General features: G+C 47.4%; 1 protein-coding gene and 1 pseudogene across 16 annotated transcripts in view; both read right to left on the bottom strand.

The window, feature by feature from the left end:
* CEP164 (centrosomal protein 164) overlaps nt 1-13774 on the bottom strand; it is a 68209-nt gene extending 54435 nt beyond the window's left edge. For 9 of the 16 annotated variants that reach the window (XM_045482926.1, XM_045482934.1, XM_045482936.1 and 6 more), the window contains exons 1-3: nt 13643-13760; nt 7599-7708; nt 2948-3059 (exon numbers count right to left, since the gene is read on the bottom strand). In XM_045482926.1, the coding sequence (XP_045338882.1) occupies nt 2948-3059; nt 7599-7680 (194 nt within the window). In that variant the 5' untranslated portion in view covers nt 7681-7708; nt 13643-13760. Of the gene's footprint in view, nt 1-2947; nt 3060-7598; nt 7720-8955; nt 9040-11449; nt 11589-13642 lie in introns of those variants that run through there. The other 7 variants (XM_045482927.1, XM_045482940.1, XM_045482930.1 and 4 more) reach the window with 6 other exon arrangements.
* Nucleotides 13775-19647: 5873 nt separating this feature from the next.
* LOC123602204 lies at nt 19648-20108 on the bottom strand (annotated as a pseudogene).
* Between the last annotated feature and the right edge of the window lie 551 nt (nt 20109-20659).

The following is a 20659-nucleotide window of genomic DNA, read 5'->3' as shown; positions in this document are numbered from 1 at the left end:
CTATGGAATCTACAAAACTATTAGAACTGACGGAAATGAGTTTAGCAAGGTTGCCAGCTATGAGATCAACATACAAAAACGAATTTTATTTCTATATAAAAGCAACAAGCAATAGGAAATTTTTACATATACGATTTAAAATAGACCACTTAGGGGCGCCTGGGTGGCTCAGTCGGTTGAGCTTCCGACTTCGGCCCAGGTCACGATCTCGCGGTCCGTGAGTTCGAGCCCCGCGTCGGGCTCTGTGCTGACAGCTCAGAGCCTGGAGCCTGCTTCCAATCCTGTGTCTCCCGCTCTCTCTGACCCTCCCCCGTTCATGCTCTGTCTCTCTCTGTCTCAAAAATAAATAAACATTTAAAAAAAAAATTTTTTTAATAAATAAATAAATAAAAATAATAAATAAATAAATAAATAAATAAATAAATAAAATAAAATAGACCACTTAGTAAATCTAACAAAATATGGGTAATGCACGTACCCTAAAAACTACAAAACGTTTCTTAGAGAAAAAAAAACACCCAAGGAACCACCCAAATAAATGGAGACAGACCCTTGCTCAGGGGTTGGAAGACTCCATAAAGTTCTAGAGGTCAATTCTTCCTAAAGTGATTTCTAGATTTGGTCCAATTCCAATCAAAATCTCCACAGGATTTTTTTTTTTTTTTTTTTTTTTGTAGAAAATGACAAGCTGATTCTAAAATTCATATGGAAGTGCAGAGGACCTACAATACTACTTTGCGAATGGACAACAAAGTGGGAGGATTTACCCTACATGATTTCAACGTCTATAATAAGGCTACAGTTATCAAGACAATACGTGCAGTACTGGTATTAAGACAGACAAACAGATCAATGGAAGAGAGCAGAGAATCCAGAAATAACCCGTCCATAGACCTAATAGTCAATTTGGAAAAGAAGTGCTGACCACCCCTAGCAGGTACATGAAGGTGGTAGGTGTGACCCTGGCACATGGCTGGCTCAATAACCAATGACAGTTTCCCACCTTCCACTCACCATTTTAGTTTTTACAAACACTGAAGCCATTTATTTTTTGAGGATGTGTACATTAAGAGGTTACTATACTGATTCTATTTCTCATGTGGTTTTTTTTTTAATAAGAACTTCATTTTTTAATGTTTAATTTTCAAGAGAGAGAGAGAGACAGAGACAGAGCGTGAGTGGGGGAGGGGCAGAGAGGGAAGGAGACACAGAATTCAAAACAGGCTCCAGGCTCTGAGCACAGAGCCCAAGGCGGGGCTTGAACTCATGAGCCATGAGATCATGACCTGAGCCGAAGTTGGACGCTTAACAGACTGAGCCACCCAGGCGCCCCTCTCATGTGGCTTCTAATGAGAAAATGCATCCAAAAGCAAACAGCACACGTATATACAAACTTAAAAACGAAGGCAAAGAAGATAGAGATGATTAGATAAGGCAAATGTAGGCATCGGGGTGGATAGGAGAAACAACAGAAACCGCTATCCTACAAACTTACCCTACAAACACAACCACGAGTGCTCAGCACCTGGAAGAGTGTAGAGCGCAGACGGATTTATTACAAGAGAGGTGTCACGAAACTGGAGGAGAACCAAGGAAAACGCTGCTACAGAGATCAGGAGAGCGGGGAGCCCGCCATGTGAGAAGCTGAAAGGATAACTTACGATTCTTCAGCACGGACGAGTGAGGCCACATTTGCGGTCATTTTGAAGCATGGCCAACGCATTAAATGGCGTGGGTAAGAACGGAATATTATACCTTGTGTGCAAAACTGTACAACAGCAGCAAAAGGGAGGACTCTGGAGACCGTGGGGACTAACTGGGGACTTCGCGCTAGAGCGGGAAGTAAACTTCTGGCGCTCACTTTAGGGAGCCGAGCTGGAGCCAGCGTGCACAACAGCGAACACGCACCCCCGCCCCCGAGGGTGCGAGAGGATGCCGAGACCCCGTCAGCCTCCTCCCCATCAGCCTCTGTTTCACTGAGACAACCCGAGCCAGTCCGCTCCGTATGTGCAGAGAGCTCAAAGCAAAACTGCACAGGTGACCGAATCCACAGACGGGAAGCTATTCGTGAGCACGGGACTCAAATTCAGGATGGGTTGCCAAGAGGGACGAAACCTTCTGCCAGTCTGTGTAGCCTCGCCACAAACCTCTTTAGCACCAGCATCCATTTTGGACCCACTGAGGGGTTTCAATATCGTCACTCTCGGTATCAGTCGGCAAAGGGCAACAGTGACACTTCCCCACCAGGCCCAAAGCAGAGGCCGGTGCTGCAGGACCTGACACGAGGCAGCAGCTCCCAGGACCCTGGATATTGGTGCTGAACCCCTCACAGGGACCGTCAAGTTGGCCTGGGCTCAGGCCCAAAGTGTCAGGCAGCACAGCGGAGGAATGGCCCATAGCTGTCCCCAACTCCGCGCAGGACAAATCAGGGTGCCTGGGTGGCTCAGTTGGTTAAGGATCCGACTTTGGCTCAGGCCATGATCTCACGGCTCGTGAGTTCGAGCCCCACATGGGGCTCTGTGCTGACAGCTCGGAGCCTGGAGCCTGCTTCGGATTCTGTGTCTCCCTCTCTCTCTGCCCCTCCCCTGCTTGGGCTCTGTATCTTCCTCCCAAAAATAAACATTAAGGGGCGCCTGGGTGGCTCAGTCGGTTAAGCGGCCGACTTCGGCTCAGGTCATGATCTCACGGTCCGTGAGTTCGAGCCCCGCAACGGGCTCTGTGCTTACAGCTCAGAGCCTGGAGCCTGTTTCGGATTCTGTGTCTCCCTCTCTCTGACCCTCCCCCATTCATGCTCTGTCTCTCTCTGTCTCAAAAATAAATAAACGTTGAAAAAAAAAAAAAAATTAAAAAAAAATAAACATTAAAAAAAATTTTTTTTAAATAACAAAGGTGGCAAATTAAAGCTGACCTCCAGTGCCAGGCGCGGGCTACATCTGCGCTGACTTACCAGGGCTTCCACTCCACGGGCAGTGGGGCCACGATGCCCTCCCGCGCCAGCCACATCAGTTCCGGCTCCTTGACGGGATCAATACCAATCTCTCTGGCAAATTCAAGAATTTCTGCAGGAAGAGGCGGGATGATGAGAAAGTAACAAAGTGGGGGATGTGGATGGAAAAGAGAAAAAGAATCACAGTCAACCTTGTGAAATAATAAGAAATACAAGTGTCGGTCTCCACCCCCAGTTCCTGTTACTATTTGGTCTTTGACCCGAGGTGCTGACACAGAGCTCCTAAAACCCTCAGAATTTCCTGAGTAACAGAAGCCTCTTTTCTTCCAATCAGGTGACTCTGGGTGGGCTCCTGGATGGGGGCTGGTCACCAGAAAACCCGAGCCGTGATTAGAAGCTTGGAACTTGCAGTTTCACCCCGATTCTCTGGAGAGGGGAGAGGGGCTGGAAAAGTGAGTTAACGATCGATCATGACTTGGTGAAAAAGGCTCTATAAAAATCCCTAGACTACGGGGCTCAGAGAGCTTCTGGGTTGGTGAACACATCCACGTGACCTCACCCTACGTATGTCTTCATCTGGCTCTTCAGTTCTATCCCTTATCGTATCCTTTACTGTATGATAAACTGCTCAACTTAAGTGTTTCCCGGAGTTCTGGGACCTGTCCTGGCAAATTATCAAACCCAAGGAGGGGGGCAGGGGACTCTGGTGTATAGATCGTTGGTCAGAAGTACCAGGGACAACCTGGGACTTGCCACTGATGTCCGAAGTTGGGGACAGTCTTCAGATTATGACCGAGCCCCTAACCTGTGGGATCTGATGCTCTCTCCAGGAACTGAAGTTGAATTGTAGGACACACAGCTAGTGTCAGAAAAACACACACACACACACACACACACACACACCTGGTGCCAGCATTTTGAGTGTGAGAATAAAGGAAAAACAGGTTTTTTTCCTAGACAACTTTTTTTCTCCTTCACCTTTACTTTCCAAGTTTCCTTAAGTGAGCAGGTGTTATGTCTCTCTATATAAATAATAAACATAAATAATTCTGTCTTCTTAAATTACAAATGACACACCCGAATCCAGGCATGCTATTGCCATACTCCAAGAACGTAATGCGAAGCGGAGTATGACAAAGGCAAAACAATAAGACCAAGAAGTCCCTGTGGCAGGGGCCTCAGGAAGACCCCCCACGGCCGCAGCCAGAAGCATCCTGAATGAGGGCAGCCTTACCGGGACACAAGCTCCAAAACCCTGGTGCAAAAGTGCCCGTCACTCAGTCAACAAGCATGGACTGAACAACCAGAAAAGACTAAGCCCCTCGGGGACCTTACCAACACATGAACAGAGTACAAACCGAGGGATACGTGCTTTTAATGGAGACGTGCACTGTGCGCCCTGGGAGCAGAGGGCAAGAGCCCGAGGCGAGGGGAGAGCCGAGCTGAGAAAGTGAGATGATACTCGATCAGCCTTGCTCTCCGCTCTCTGAAGACTCTACTCCATGAAGGGATTTGTTTCTTTTCTACTTCTGTGATGTCCTATGGACTCTAATACTCTCTGGGAACCAAGCATAGAAAGCTCTTTCTCCAGAGATCTGGAGGAACAGGGGAGAGATACATACTGAGCTAAGAGCGATCTCACCTACAGGTGAAAAGGCAGATGAGCTAACTGCAAGAACAGGTCACCAGAGCCACCAGGAAAAATGAAATAAATACCCCAGGGGCATCAATGCTCCAGCTGATAATACCCCTGGCCAGAAAGGCAAAACCAGTATGGGTTCTCTCAATAGAGAATGTGGAGGCTGGCATACCTGCGGACTAGAAAAGAAAAAGCACTTTTTCAAAGGACCAGCTGAAATTTGGCTAGCCAGAAACTTATTCACTGATTTCACAAATAGTTCTTGAGTGCTTCCTATGTGCCGTAAGAGAAATGGTCTCTTCTAGTAGAACAACCAGTAAAGAAGTAGACAGGGCACCTGTTCACAGTTAAGCGTCTGACTCTTGATTTTGGCTCAGGTCATGATCTCAAGGTGGTGAGATCAAGCCCTGCATCAGGCTCTGCGCTGGGCATGGAGCCTGCTTGAGATTCCCTCTCTCCCTCTCTCCCATACTCTCTTGCTCGCTCTCTCTCAAAAAAAAAAAAAAAAAAGAACTAAACAGATAAATATACAAAAAATGAAAGCTTCTGATAAAGGCAATAAAGGAAGTAAATGACATATGAGAGAGAGAACCTCAAGGTGAAGGGGGCACTCCTTTAGAAAGGGTCAAGGGAAACCTCTCAGAATGGAACACAACTGAAACCTGTAGGAGACAAGGGAGCTGGCCATGCAGAGCACTGAGGAAAGAGCACTGAGGCAGAAAAGCAGGGGCAAAGGGCCTGTGGCAAGCAGCAGCTTGGCCCATCTGGGGACTGTCAGAAACGCCATGGGACTGGCAGCAAGGAAGGGAGAGTGGCACCACGTGAACCTGGCCAGGGGACAGGGCAGAGTCACGCAGAGCCCTGCACACCCCATTAAGAGTGTTATGCGGAGTATAACGAATACTACTAAAAGCGGAGTCCTGATGTGATCTGCTTTACGCTGTAAGAAGAACACTCCGGTGCGAGATGGAGCACCCCTGCGAAGGGCAAGGGTGTACACAGGGAGGCTAAAAGGAAGCTACTGACAGTCTCAGGAGAGAGATGGTGGCTTGAGCTTAGACCGTCTAACCCTGAACTGAGCAGAAGAGAGTTTTTATAAACATCCTTAGATCACTGGGTCCCCATTCACAAGAGCAAACAAGAAAAATACTTAAATACACTGAGCAAGAGATGTGTAAAAACCTGCGTGAAGAAAACTTTAAGTCACTCCTGAAAAACACAAACAAATCACAAATGGGAAGGAATACCATGTTCTTGGGCAGGGGGAGACTTCATAAAGATGCCAATCCTCCCTAGGTTCTTTCATAAACTGAACACAATTTTCTCCAAAATGCCAACCGTTCTCCCACACAGAGCCCTCCCCAGAACCAGACAAGGTGATTCGCAAGTTCCCAGGGAGGTAAGACAAGATAAGCACGAAAACTTGGGTAGGAGGTGTGGGGAAAGCCACGAGGGCATATCAGCCCTCCTGAAAAAGAGAATTTATTACCGAGCCTCAGTAATTAAGACTAGGGTGCTGGCGTGTGAACGGACAGTCCTACGGGAGATAAGTAGGCAAAATACACACGCTGGCACCTACTCAGTGGGGGAAAGACGGGCAAACCGTGCATGGTGTGGGGACAAACCCAGAGGAAAACATGAGAGAAGTATTTATCCGTGCAGGAGCGAAGGAAGGCTTTTCTGACTATGATACAACATTCCGAGGCCATGTGAGAACGGACTGATAACATTTAATGTAAAAATTTTAAATTTTCATACAGCAAATAAAAATCCTATGTATACGCAAAGTGCGGGGGCTCTGGGAGTGCAAGATTCCTTCCCTCTCTCTAACAGGCCTGCAGACCTCCTGAATTATGTGCCCAGGTCCCTGACACATGACAATTTCAGAGGAATCTTCACCCCTCAACACAGCACAGAGCTTCAAAGTGCAGGCCCTTTTGTCAGGACACCTAGGTGTGGGTCCCAGCTGTGCCACTCAGTACACCTGTGACTGGAGGGAAATGATTTAACCTTTCTGTGCCTCAGTTTCCTCATCTGTAGAATGGGAATGATAATAGTACCTAACTCATGGAGTTGCTGTGAGGGTTGAAAAGGAAATACAGGTGAAGTTCTTAGCACAGAGACTGGCATGTAGGAGCACTCAACAAATTCTGTTCTTATTGTTAATAAAGTTATTGTTGTTGTTTAAAAAAAACATTGCTTTAGGTATTTTTTCTTAAGAAACTGGGTTACCCCTGGCCTCAGGACACAATGTATTTCATGGTATCTTCTAATATATTTTCGTGTATATTTTTTCAAGATGGACCTTTTTTTAAGATTTTATTTCTGAGTCATCTCTATACCTAACATGGAGCTCGAACTTACAACCCTGAGATCAAGAGTCACACGCTCCACCAACTGAGCCAGCCTGAAGCCGCTATATTTTCATTTAAAGTTAATCATCGGGGTGCCTGGGTGGCTCAGTCAGTTAAGCATCTGTCTCTTGATTTCAGCTCAGGTCACGATCTCACAGTTCGTGGGATTAAGCCCCATGTCCGGCTCTGCACTGACAGTGAGGAGCCTGCTTGGAATTCTCTCTCTCCCTCTCTCTGTCCCTCCCGCATGCACACACACACACGCTCTCTCTTTCTCTCAACATAGATAAACATTTAAAAATAATCATTGATCTAACCCAAGGCCAGCAAACTTTCTCTGTAAAGGGCCAGACAGTAAATATTTTAGGCTTTGTGGGTGATACGGTTTCTCTCACAACTACTCAGCACCGCCCTTGTACCACGAAAGCAGCCACAGACAATACATAAGCAAATAAGCATGGCTATTTTCCAATCAAACCTTATTTACAAGAAGGCAACAGGCCAGGGGAAGCCCATGAGTTAGTTTCCCAACCCCTGATCCAACCAAATATACCAAGCAGCCCTGTACATGTACCAGATTTGTCTCAGAAGAACAAAATTAAATCAGAGACCATTCCTGCCCTCAAAGAACTATTATAGTACACCCCAGGCCTCTTACCTTGCTCACTGGGGATGTAGGTCTCATCATAATCTTCCTCCAGAACCAGCTGGTCTCCTATGCGGATGGGTCTCCCGGCCATGATTGGTATGGGCTCGAACACCTACGTCCTGGAGACCCCCTTCCAAAGAGAAAATCAATGACCCACCTTAAAAGGAGAAAAACTGGAGCCCGGTCATGGAGCCCCTGGGTCAGACCAGACGCTGCAAGCCAACTTAGCATATCTTCCAGACCCCAGGGATAGCGGAGGGTGGAACCAATGGCTCAGAACTCAGGGTCTATACCCTGCGCCTCGTCAAGTTCCCTGAGACGCATCTCCCAAATGCTTGCTGAATACTCAGCGCGTCACAAAAGAGCTGGAAACCCAGGTCTCTCTCTCAAGAGTGTGACCTCATATCCCGCCCCCCACCACCAGGGGAGAAACAACTCACAGTATAGGACCCCCAGCAAGAAAACCCTAGTGACACCAAAAGAGCGGCACACCCTCACCCCCCCCCCCCGATGGCAACGTATCCCAGGGCAGCCACACTATCTTCAACACACATCCCTATTTACACCCAATGATGCCCTCAAGGAGCTTACAATCTCACACAACTTCAACAGCACACACAACTTCAACAGCAGAAGGCAGAAGGGGAAAAATAACCATCCTGCTCCAGAAGTACTAAGAGAGAAGGAATATATTCCCGCTGAAGGGGGAAGGAAGGCTTCGTAAGGAGCTGGGTACCAAAGGCAGACAAGAGTCATGTTGGTGGAGAGAACGAAGCTGGCAGAGGGGATGTTGGGTGCAGACAAGGTGTTCTGGAGTACAGGATACAGAACGTGGGGCAGGGGCTGGCGTGGAAAGCTAGGTCACAGAGAGCCTTGTAGACCATGTGAAAGAGTCTCCACTCTCCCCTGCGGCAAAGGGGAGCCACTGAGGGCTTTGGTGAGAGAAAGTGGCACACAACGGCCTTTTTTCAGGATGTGAACTCTGGCAGGGATGGATGTCAGGACTGGAGAAGTAAGACTGGTGTCAGGAAAACCACGGAGGCGGCTGCCATCCAGGTGAAAGACGATGAGGGCTTAAACTAGGGCAGAAGCAGAGAGAATGGAGAAGGGGCAGATGCTGTGATGGTAGGGTTAATAGGAGCGGGATGGGAGGCAGGGTGGAAAAGAGTCCAACTTGAGTCCAAGGTTTCTAGCTCCGGGGATGGGACAGCTTCAAATTCAAATTCTTCAACTGACAAGCTCATGCCGTTCCCTGCTCCTCCCTCCCAGGTCACAACTCTCCCGTTCTGGCACCTCCCGCACTGAGGCTCCCAGTGACGCAGAGGCAGGTCCCCCTGTAAAGTGGCTGCTGGAGTGCGTCCTCCACCTGAGAAGGCATCACCTCGCTGGTATGACTGACGGGAGTCTAGAGAAACAAGCCTGACCTCTTCAGAAGCTGTCACTGTTCCACCTGGAACAGCAAGCGAAACACAGCCCTCTTACAGCAGGGGAAGTGAACAGAAAGACCCTGTCATCAAAAAGGAGGTTGGGGGGGAGGGTGCCTGGGTGGCTCAGTTGGGTTGGCGGCCGACTTCCACTCAGGTCATGATCTCACGGTCCCTGAGTTCGAGCTCCATGTTGGGCTCTGTGCTGACAGCTCAGAGCCCGGAGCCTGCTTCGGATTCTGTCTCCCTCTCTCTCTGCCCCTCCCCTGCTCAAGCTCTGTCTATCTCTCAAAAAAATAAATAAACATTGAAAAAAAAATTTTGTTAAAGGAAGTTGGGATGTGTCCTGTAATGAGTGCTCAGGAAATGGCCAGGTCTGGTGGCTCTGAATCTGTTCCAAGATTGCTGTTTCCTGATAAACAGCAAAGGATATATGAGGGATCGTTACTGTGGCCCTCTCTGTACCCTGAGCGTTGACAGATGGGCCAGGAAGGTATCTTGCCTTACGACTCACAAGAAACGGCTCCCTCTGTCAGTCCAACGGAGCCAAGGGAGTGAGGCTATGCCCCCTCTCATTCCCACCATGACACCTCCAAGCAGCAATTTCATGCCTTAAGAAGAAAGGCTAATGGAAGAAGCATTCTCCTCTATGGTACGTAAACCCAAATGGGGATCTGTGCCCTACCCTAAGAACCCCTAACACCCTAGGAGCCCATAATGTTTCCTCCACACACACAGAGATAAGCAGGGCCACCGACTCTTAAAAAGCAGAGCAGAGAAGCACCAGGAACCAGGGCAGCTGATGTGGCTTAATGAGCCCCAGGAATCTTGAATTCTCTAAGTTAGGGAGGAGAGGGAAGGAGAAAGGGAAAGAATCCCTGGGGAAGGAAGAATCCCTAGCGGCCTGAACACCGGGGCTAGCCAATGTTCAGTCCAACAGGCTGTGACCTGTCACAAGGCATTGTAGCAACCATCTCGGAGCATTCGAGAAATGTTTCACATCCCAAGATACACCCCATCTCCGGAAAGCATGGGGCAGGTGAAATCTCTCTGTGGCAGGAAGCCCACTTAGCTATATTGAAATGTCAGGAAGAATCTGGAAAACCCAAAATCATGGGTCACTCGAATTTCACACAAATCTTCCACCGAAAAAGATCTTCTGTGGGTAAGGACAGGACCAAAAGGGCAGGAACTACAGGAAGGAGGAAGTGGTGGGAAGAGAAATCATTTGCATTTAGTGGCTACTAGAGATCATTTATTCATTAGAGAAATGTTTATTGAGCACCTAAGTTTACCTTTTTTCAAATGTTCATTTATTTTTGAGAGAGAGAGAGAGTGGGGGAGGTGCAGAGAGAGAGGCGGACAGAGGATCTGAGGCGGGCTCCGTGCTGACAGCAGCGAGCCTGATGTCGGGCTTGAACTCACGAACCACGAGATCACGACCTGAGCCGAAGTCTGACACTCAACCGACTGAGCCACCCAGACGCCTCTAAGTGTACCTTTGGCTGGGCACTAGAGATGCAATGAAGAGTAAAAACACCTGCACACTAGCAGAGCACACATACATGCACATTTGCACAATTAGGGTTCCCTGTATAATTACTGCTTCCAGTCTGCCTCAACAGTTATAAAGAAAGTTCAGCAAAGGAAAGAAAAGATTTCCTGGGGAGAAGGTGGAAGACACTGTAAGTGATTAGGTAGTGGGAACTGAGCATAGGTTTGGGAACATTACTGGCTTTGAATCCCAGCTCTGCCACTTACCAGCTGGGCAAGGCACCTCAGTTTTCTCACCTGTACAATGGAGAGAATGATGTCTACCGCCATTGACGGGAGAATTAAATTATCCAGTATATGTAAAATACTTAAAACACAGTATAATCTCAATAAATGTGAGTTGCTGTTGTTATTACTATTTACATACGTGAAAGGCTTATTCTACATTGTTCCAGAGGGCAGATCTAATACCAGGGAACATAAGTGAAAGCCATTCGGACATTCGATGACCACTTACTGAACACCTACCATGGGCTGGCACTGTGCTATTAGGGGCTACAGACGTGATTACACAAGGCCCTGAACTCCAGCTGACCCTAGCTGAGAAGCCGAACATGATTCTATAATGTGTTAAGCACATTAAGGGAAGTAACAGGAAATACAACAGGAAAGTAAGGTAAGGATTGCAAATGTTACTTTGGAAGATCAGGGAAAGCATCACAGAGTCCAGGACCAATGAGATGGCTCTTAAAGAATAAGCAGGAGCTCACCAAGACGAGGGAATACGGGAATATAAGGCAGAAGAAACAGCCTGGACAAAGGCAAAGAGGCAGGAAAGAATATGGTGGGTGCAGAGAATTCATTTTGCAACAAAAGCTTAGATTCACTGAACACTTCCTACGTTCCAAGAACTGTACTAATACTGCACATACGTCATCTCACCTCCTCCTCTCAAATAGGTAGAAATTGTTTTCCCAGGGGCGCCTCGGTGGCTCAGTCAGTTAAGCGTCCAATTCGTTTCGGCTCAGGTCGTGATCTGCGGTGTCTGAGTTCAAGCCCCTCATCGGGCTCCGTGCTGGCAGGTCAGAGCCTGCTTGAGATTCTCTCCCTCTCTCTCTCTCTCTCTCTCAAAATAAACTTTTTTTTTTAATTTTTTTTTTTTTTTTTACGTTTATTTATTTTTGAGACAGAGAGAGACAGAGCATGAACGGGGGAGGGGCAGAGAGAGAGAGGGAGACACAGAACCGGAAGCAGGCTCCAGGCTCTGAGCCATCAGCCCAGAGCCCGACGCGGCCCCGAACTCATGGACCGCGAGATCGTGACCTGGCTGAAGTCGGACGCTTAACCGACTGAGCCACCCAGGCGCCCCTCAAAATAAACTTTTTAAAAAAAAAGTTTAAAAATAAAAAAAGGAAATTATTTTCCCCATTTTCAAATAAGGAAAGTGAAGCCCCGCAAGGTTAAATAAAAAAGAACTTGGTGGGGCGCCTGGGTGGCAAAGTCGGTTGAGCGTCCGACTTCAGCCAGGTCACGATCTCGCGGTCCGGGAGTTCGAGCCCCACGTCAGGCTCTCTCGCGGTCCGGGAGTTCGAGCCCCACGTCAGGCTCTGGGCTGATGGCTCAGAGCCTGGAGCCTGTTTCCGATTCTGTGTCTCCCTCTCTCTCTGCCCCTCCCCCGTTCATGCTCTGTCTCTCTCTGTCCCAAAAATAAATAAACGTTGAAAAAAAAAATTAAAAAAAAAAAAAAAAGAACTTGGCAAGTTTCCAAAGGTTAAAGGCACAGCAGAACATGCATGCGCCCGCGTCTGTGGGACCCCAAAGCCTGAGCTCTTACCCACTCTGACGTGACCAGAACACAAGGGGCAAAGGGAGGAGCGGCAGGAGAGAGATCTACAGTGGAAGGCAAGCAGCACAGTCTAAAGGGCTGGGAAGGACTGAGGTTGTATCCTGCACATGGAGAGAAGCCATCACAGGACTTCACAAAGGAGACTGGCATGGTCAGATCTGCAGTTTAGAAAGATACTCTGACCGCTGCATAGGAACTACTTTGAGGAGGGCAAGAATAGAAGCGGAGGGACCAGTTAGGAAGCTTGACTGAAAGCACAGGCAAGAAATTATGAACAAAGCCGGCGGCTGTGAGAATGGAAAGGAAGGACCAGACGCTCAGGGTATTAGGAGGCGGAATTAGAGGACCTGAAGTCTGCAGCAAGTGAAGGGCAGGGAGGAGGGAAATCAGGGCACTTCCGCCGGTCTGATTATCTGTACTCTTCCATGCCTTGCCCAACAGCCCCACCTAGCATGCTCCCTAGAATATAGGAAATGCCCATCAAATGTCTGCTGCCTATAGCAGCTGAATGAATTCCAGGTGCAGACCTGGCTGAGTGAACAGGGGAGTCCTTCACTGACACAGGAATACAAGGAGGAGGCACAGATCAGAGGCGCCAGGACGGTGGGGGAGGCATGCAGGTGGAGATGGTCAGTAGGCAGGCCTGAGCTCAGGAAAGAGGTCTGGACTTGAGCCCACTCTAGTTAAATGAACGTCTGGGGCGAAATCACCCAGAGATGGGCTACGGTGAGTAGAAAGGGGAGAGGCCTGCACAGACAGCTCAGTTAGGAGACCCGGGAGCGAGGAGTCGTGGAAGCCAAGTGAGGGCTGCGGTTCCAAGTGGAGGAGGTAGATTTTTCAATCAATGCAAGGAAAGGAAAAAACAAAACCCAAAAACTTCCTGACTTCCCCAGCTGACCCAAAGACGTCAGAAGGTCGGGCTAGCCCTGGATTCGGACACCGGGGAAGCCTCCCCAGAAGAGAGGTATCCGAGCGGGCTTCGGAGGCCGGGCCTCACACTCCAACCACGGACAGGACAAGTAAAGGGGCGCCCCGGCCAGCTGACAGGCGTAGCCCGGCGCCCGCTGTCACTCGCGCTCGCCCCTCGCCCGCACCCCAGCCCAGCCCGGCGTCCCTTCCGCCACTCGGGGAGATTCTGGATGGATGCACTCTAGTCCGGCCGCTCCTTCTTCACTTCTCCCTCCAGTTCCCGCCCACACTCGTGCTCATCCCGCTCGCGGGCACACGAGTGTGCCCCAACTCTCCGGCTTCCCTCTTTCCCCTGCCCCCTCCCTCGAGGAGGTCCTCACCTGCCCCCCCGCCCCGGGAGGCACTGGACGACCGCTCCCGGGTCCGCGCAGCTTCCCCAGTACCACCCCGGCTCCCCGCTTCCAGGGACGCCGGGGTGTTGCTCTGCAGCGGCCAACAACCACTTCCGGAAAGAGTACCAACCTAGCAACTAAGAGTCCCGCCTCTACACGGAGCCAATAGGTCGCTGAAGAAGGGCCGTGACACTGGATTGGTTAGAGGTCCCGTCGGGTCACGGAGGAGTGCAGCACGTTTCCCGTTGCACGATGGGAGATGTAGTCCAAGATAGTTGATAGAGGGGCCACAAGGGGTCATAAGAGAGCTCTGAATTTGGTTATGAGGGGAATTTCTTCCTGAGCAGGAAAGGGGCATTCACAGTATTTGAGAGAGAGAGCAAAAGGGGGAGGGGCAGAGAGAGGGGAACAGAGGATCAGAAGCAGGCTCCGCACTGCTCAGCAGTGAGCAGTGGGGCTCAAATTCATGAACCGTGAGATCATGACCTGAGCTAAAGTCAATGCTCAACTGACTGAGCCACCCAGGTGCTCCCCCCACAACCCGTCATCATTTTTTAAGTACTGTGATTAATGGCAGGTGAATAATACGTTGATCATCAGTAACCCATTAAGGCTTTAATAAACAAAAGAAACGTGAATGTAAGGTGAGAGGAGACCACCCCACCCCCACCCCCTGCAAAAGAACTGGCTTCCCCGTGCTATGATTAAATCAGTGAGCGCCTGACCAGGACTTAAGAACCCTGGTTTCCGTTGTTTGTCTTTTCAACCTGAGCACAGGGCTCAGTTTGCAACATCGGTGAGGATAACATCTGTCATACCTGTTTCAAAGAGTCTGCTTAAGAAGAAACAAGTGATGCAACGTAGAGCCGTTCTACAAGCTCTGTCTGGCAGAAAGGTTGCTACTAATATAATTCCAAAGAGCTTCATTTTGCTTACGTGGAAGGCAAATCTTCTTTTCTCTCAAGTGTCCTCAACCTCAGGGCCATTTTACATCCTTGGGGAACTGGGGGACGGAAAAGTGAACTTAGGGGTTGAAGAGATTGAGTCCCCTGGAGCAGCTGCTGACTGGTTCTGTCGTAGAGATGGATCTGACTCCTACCATCTCCCAAAACGAGTACCAGTGCCCCGGATCGCAGAATGCAAAACTCAGATTGTTGTCTCTGTAGATCCAAACCAGATAGCCAGAATGTATTCCTCTCGTTTGAGTCCAGCCCTTTCTGCGGCAGCTCTGCCTGCACTTCCTTTATTCTGCCTGCAGACGACCCAACCGTGCTCCCCCTTCCTCCTCACACTCCTTAAAAGTCTCACTGAGGGGTCAGGGGGACAGACTGGGATGGGACTCCAAGGCTTCACAAGCTCATCCTCCACAGACCTCATACAAAACAATATTCAAAAAACTATTGGCAGACTTGTCTCTGTGTCCAAGAACTTGTAATCCATCTGGTTGACTTCGATCGCCGTCAAAATTCTTAACTTTTATTCCTTAGCATGAATCCCTTTCTGTCTCGTGGGGAGAGCTAATAAAATCAGGGTCACCAAGGGACTAATGGGATTACCCCGCACAGATAAACAATTTGCATTTTATCAGGTTTCCCTGTAGGTTTGTTCTTCAAAGTGCAAACCAATTTATAAAATACCCTTAGGCAAACATAATTAAGAAAACAAATCTTTGGGGGGAAATAACAAAAATGACACACCAATTGATACGCCAGTAATATACCCAGTGAATAAGGAAGAGAGATTGAGAAGTTCATACGCGTATGTTATCTTCTGCACTCAAAGATGTGGGAGGAATAAAGCTAAATTGGCCCCAAATTTATGCCATACCCCCAAGTCAGGAATTTCACTGTTAGAACTTTTTCTTCTCTTTTCATACTGTTTACTTGTAATATACAGAAAATCACCCACATAATAAGAAGTAACAACATTTGTTAATCCTACCATTTTTTAAGTATATAAAGATGTGAAATGTTCCCTCTACTCTTTGGATCCACCATATTTTTTAAAAAATGTTTATTTATTTATTTTGAGAGAGAGAGAAAGCATGAGCGGGGAAGAGAGAGAGAGAATCTCAAGCAGGTTTCAAGCTATAAGCACAGAGCCCAACACGGGGCTCCATCTCAAGAAACTGCAAGATCATGACCCTAGCAGAAACCAAGAGTCAGACATTTAACCAACTGAGCCACCCAGGAGCCCCTTAATCCACCATATTTAAAATTGCAAACTTCCCTTCTTTCTCCCTTCTCTGCTTTACCTTCCCCCATAGTATATATCACCATCTGTAATACTGTATATTTTCTCTCTTTACCATCATTCTCCCTGTATAGAATGTAAAGTGCATGAGGACAGGGATTTTGTCCATTTTAGCATTGCTGTATCCACAGTGCCTAAAACAGTGCTTAACATGTAGTAAGTTCTCGATACACATTTGCTGAATGAATAAACAAGCTGAATGGAGGGAATTTCACAGTTTGGAGGAAACCACTGTTGACATTTGGGTTCCTACCTTCCAGACTTTTTAATGTTTATGCAGATGTAAATGTATATGCATACATATATATGCACATGTGCATACTTTTTAATTTTTGCATAAATGAGATTATAATGTATATGTTATTCTATAATGTGCTTTTTTCACTTAACATCTTTCAAGGTGAGTTCATAATGAGTTATTCCATTCTTTATAAAGGTTCAGTAGGAGTCCATTAAATGAATGTCTCCTTCCCCTACTGATAATCGTTTATTTTTGTTTCCAAAGTTTTTGTATTAGACACATGCTGAAATACAGTTACATTTGTTGGATAGGATCCTAGAAGTGACATTGCTCAAAGAGTTTACATTTTTTACATTTCAATAGAAATTGCCAAATTGCTCCCTAAAATAGAATAATTTTAATCCAACCAACACTTTCACCAACACCAAATATTTCCAATGTGAGGCAAAAAAAAAAAAAAAAAAAAATGGTGATGGTATCTAAATATTGCTGTGACTGCATTCTTTCACTGTTAATGAAGTTGAACTTTTTTCCACGTGTTCACCGGCCATTTGAATTTCTTCTCTTAGTTATCTATTTACATTCTTTGTTCATTTTTCTACTAGGTTGACTGGGGGGTTTATTGACTTGTAGAAGCTCTTTGTATATTATAGACATTAAGCCTTTGTTTCTTTATTATGTGACAAACGTTTCCTAGTCTGTAACTTATGTTTTAACTTTATAAATGTTATTTTTAATTTTGTAAATGGTGTAGTGATAACACTAATAGCTAGGCTTTATTAAGCATTTACAATATACCAGATGCCATTCTAAGTGCTTTATGTGAATTATCTCATTTAAATCTCACACTATAGGGGCGCCTGGGTGGCTCAGTCGGTTGAGCGGCCGACTTCGGCTCAGGTCATGATCTCACGGTCCGTGAGTTCAAGCCCCGCGTCGGGCTCTGTGCTGACAGCTCGGAGCCTGGAGCCTGTTTCGGATTCTGTGTCTCCCTCTCTCTGACCCTCCCCCGTTCATGCTCTGTCTCTCTCTGTCTCAAAAATAAATAAAAACGTTAAAAAAAAATAATTAAAAAAAAAATAAATAAATAAATCTCACACTATAAGGGGCCCTTGGCTGGCTCAGTCAGTAGAGCAAGTGACTCTTGATTCCAGGGTTGTGAGTTCAAGCCCCATGTTAGGTATGGAGAATACTTAAAAATAAAATATTTTATTACTTTTTAATGTTTATTCATTTTAGAGAGAGACAGACAGAGTACAAGTGGGGAGGGGCAGGGAGAGGGAGACACATTATCCAAAGCAGGCTCCAGGCTCTGAGCTGTCCGCACCGTGAGATCATGACTTGAGCCAAAGTCAAACGCTTAACCAACTGAGCCACCCAGGGGCCCTTAAAAATAAAATATCTTAAAATAAATAAATAAATAAATAAATAAATAAATAAATAAATAAATAAATAAATCTTACATCACAAGGAATGTAGTACTGCTATCCCCATTTTACAAATGAGAAAACTGACAACTAGAAAGGATAAGTAAGTAACCTGGAGTCTCCCAGTTTCTAAGCGGCAGAACCACACTTGAAATACCACAAGTCTGACTCTGTAGAAGATTTAAAACTTTAAGCAGTCAAGGGTCGCCTGGGTGGTTCAGTCAGTGAAGCATCTGACTTCAGCTTGGGCCATGATCTCGTGGTTCGTGAGTTCAAGCCCCACGTTGGGCTCCGTACTGACAGTGCAGAGCCTGGCCCCTGCTTCAGGTTCTGTGTCTCCCTCTCCCTCTTCCCCTCTACTACTAGTTCTCATTGTCTCCCTCTCTCTCTCTTTCAAAAATAAACACGAAAAAAACAAATTTAAGTAGCCAAGCCTGCCCATTAAAATAAAACAAAACTGAGTTTTGTTAGAGACACCTTTGCTAACATAAAATTATTAAATACTCCTCTATTTTTTTCTGTAGTTTTATTTTTCATGTTAAGCCATTTGATCTATCTGAAGTTTATTTTTACATGAGATACAGATTTAGTTTTCTTTCCTTCTAAATGGATAGCCAATTGTCCCCCGAACAGTTATTGAATAATAGATCTTATCTCCTTTTGAGATGAATGTCATCTTTATCATATACAGAATTCCCACACATGCATTGATCTCCTGATTTTTAATTGATTTTTATTTACTTATTTTTTAATAGTTGTTTTTTTTTTTTTTTCGTTTATTTATTTTTGGGACAGAGAGAGGCAGAGCATGAACGGGGGAGGGGCAGAGAGAGAGGGAGACACAGAATTGGAAACAGGCTCCAGGCTCTGAGCCATCAGCCCAGAGCCCGACGCGGGGCTCGAACTCACGGACCGTGAGATCGTGACCTGGCTGAAGTCGGACGCTTAACTGACTGCGCCACCCAGGCGCCCCTTAATAGTTGTTTTTGATAGAGCGCAAGTGGGGGAGGGGGAGGGAGAGGGGGACAGAGGATCTGAAGCAGGCTCTGTGCTGACAGCAGTGAGTCTGAGGTGGGTTCGAATTCACAAACGGGGAGATCATGGTTTGAGCTGAAGTCAAACACTCAACCTAACCGACTGAGTCACCCAGATGCCCCTAAATTGACTTTTCTTTTCAAACATGCGTCCAATGACCCTGTTGGTTAGGATTCCCTGTTCATATCATATAATCTGCAAACAAAGATTCCTTTGCTTTCCTATATGTTTTTAAATTGCTCTGTGATTTTATTAACCAATATTAATGCAGCAACGAGGGAACAAAAGCTCCCAAAACACCGTACACGGTTTCACAAGACGAACTGCAGGGGGAAAAGTGACTTAAGAAGGGTCAACGGCATCCCAGGATCTTGGCGGATACATTCCTGGGGGGGGGACCTCTAATTTCTGGTAGAGGGGGGTCTCATTCCTGGACAAGGCATGCCTGTTGGCGACCTTCAAGCGGGGGGGAGACCCAACCGGTGGGCCCACTGGTGGCGTCACACCAGGAGGAGGAGCCTCAATACCTGGAAGGGGTGGTGTTCAGCCCACACGCGTGGGTGGGGTCCCTCATCTTGGTGGGCGTGGAGTTGAGGCTCCAGCAATGCTGGCAGCAGCAGCAACTGTAGAAGCTGCCACAGCGCCTCTTCCCTGTGGGGCCATTTCCTGTTGGGATGGCCCCCCAACCCCTCAGACAGCACCTGCTAATCCAGCAGGAGCCCCGGGGAATCGGAACACCAGCTGGCACTCTTCTGCCCGCTGCCCTGCCAACCCCAGGGCCTCCTGCAAGCCCAGCAAGTGGTACCCGAGCAATGCCAGTATCTTTGGGTCTTTCCCCAGTCATGGAAACCAAGTTCTCCCCCTGGAGCAAACCTGGACCCCAAACCCGCTTGTCTTCATGGTCTGGCTGCCTCACATTCCTTGGCTTGATCTTCCTGAATTCATCACAATCACAGAGGATCAAGTTCATATGCTCGTCAAAAGCCTTACAGGTGCCAGTGAGGATGTGGCCACCTTGCAGGATACGTCTCGTTCCATAGTCAATGTGCTGCAGCATCTTGCTGCTCTTCCCCTCAGTCGTGGCTGCTGTTCCACCAAATCCAATGTCTGTGGTAGCGTTTCAGGATCCTTAAGACCTAAAGGAAGGCTACGGATTAAGGTGTGATGCAGGTTCTCTTACAAACAACCCAAGCTTGGGGCAGAAGCTTCAAACAGTAGATGGAGCCTGGCTTTTCACTTGGAAATCAGCTCCCTGGATTTTCCAGCCCTGGTTTAACCACCTCTTGGTGTCTCGGCTAAGAATGCCAGTCTCGGTTCCCCCTGGAAAACCATCACGGGGACTTGCTGCTGCTGAGATCGCCTTGGGCACAGCTGACTCTTGGTTGCTGAGTAAGGCTGTCCTTCTACGTTCGACTTGGACTTCCAAGTCTGGTACCTGCTGTTCTGCAGTCCATCCCAGGTGTAAGCTGTCCCTGGCACACTCGATCAAACAGACCATCAGGCGTCTCCGGGGACCGCTGTACCCTGCCTGCTTTCTAATATTTACAGAATTTGTTTCATTTTCTCATCTTATTCAATTAGCTAGGCTGATCTAAACTATGCAGGAGAAGAATAGTGATAGGGACCTTCCCTTTGCTACACCTGCCTTTGACGCGGATAGTTTCAGCTCGTCCCTCTCATGTTTTCTACGATTTTCTGTCATCGTGTTTAAGAAGTTCCACCTTCGCTTTTATCAGAACTACTGAATTTTAACAACAGCTTTCCACACTTGTTAAATAATATGTTGATGTAATCATATCGCTTTTCTCCATGAAGCTATCAGGGCTATGAAGATTTTTGTTTTCGGCTCTGACCAGTCAGCATACAGACACCCCTTGGAGCGGTAACACTTGGAAGCTGACAGTGGCCATTTACCCTGAGTCCGGCTGACAGCACAGAAATGAGGAGGATCTTGGGGACTCACAGACTCTGGGGTGGAGGTGAGGGCAGGCAGAGTATCAAAGGCACAACAAGATTCAGGTGAGAGAAGACCACAGACTGCAGGCTCCA

This window comes from Leopardus geoffroyi, chromosome D1, assembly GCF_018350155.1.
Source record: "Leopardus geoffroyi isolate Oge1 chromosome D1, O.geoffroyi_Oge1_pat1.0, whole genome shotgun sequence".
Classification (NCBI taxonomy): domain Eukaryota; kingdom Metazoa; phylum Chordata; class Mammalia; order Carnivora; family Felidae; genus Leopardus; species Leopardus geoffroyi.
This window is presented reverse-complemented; position numbering and strand designations above follow the sequence as displayed.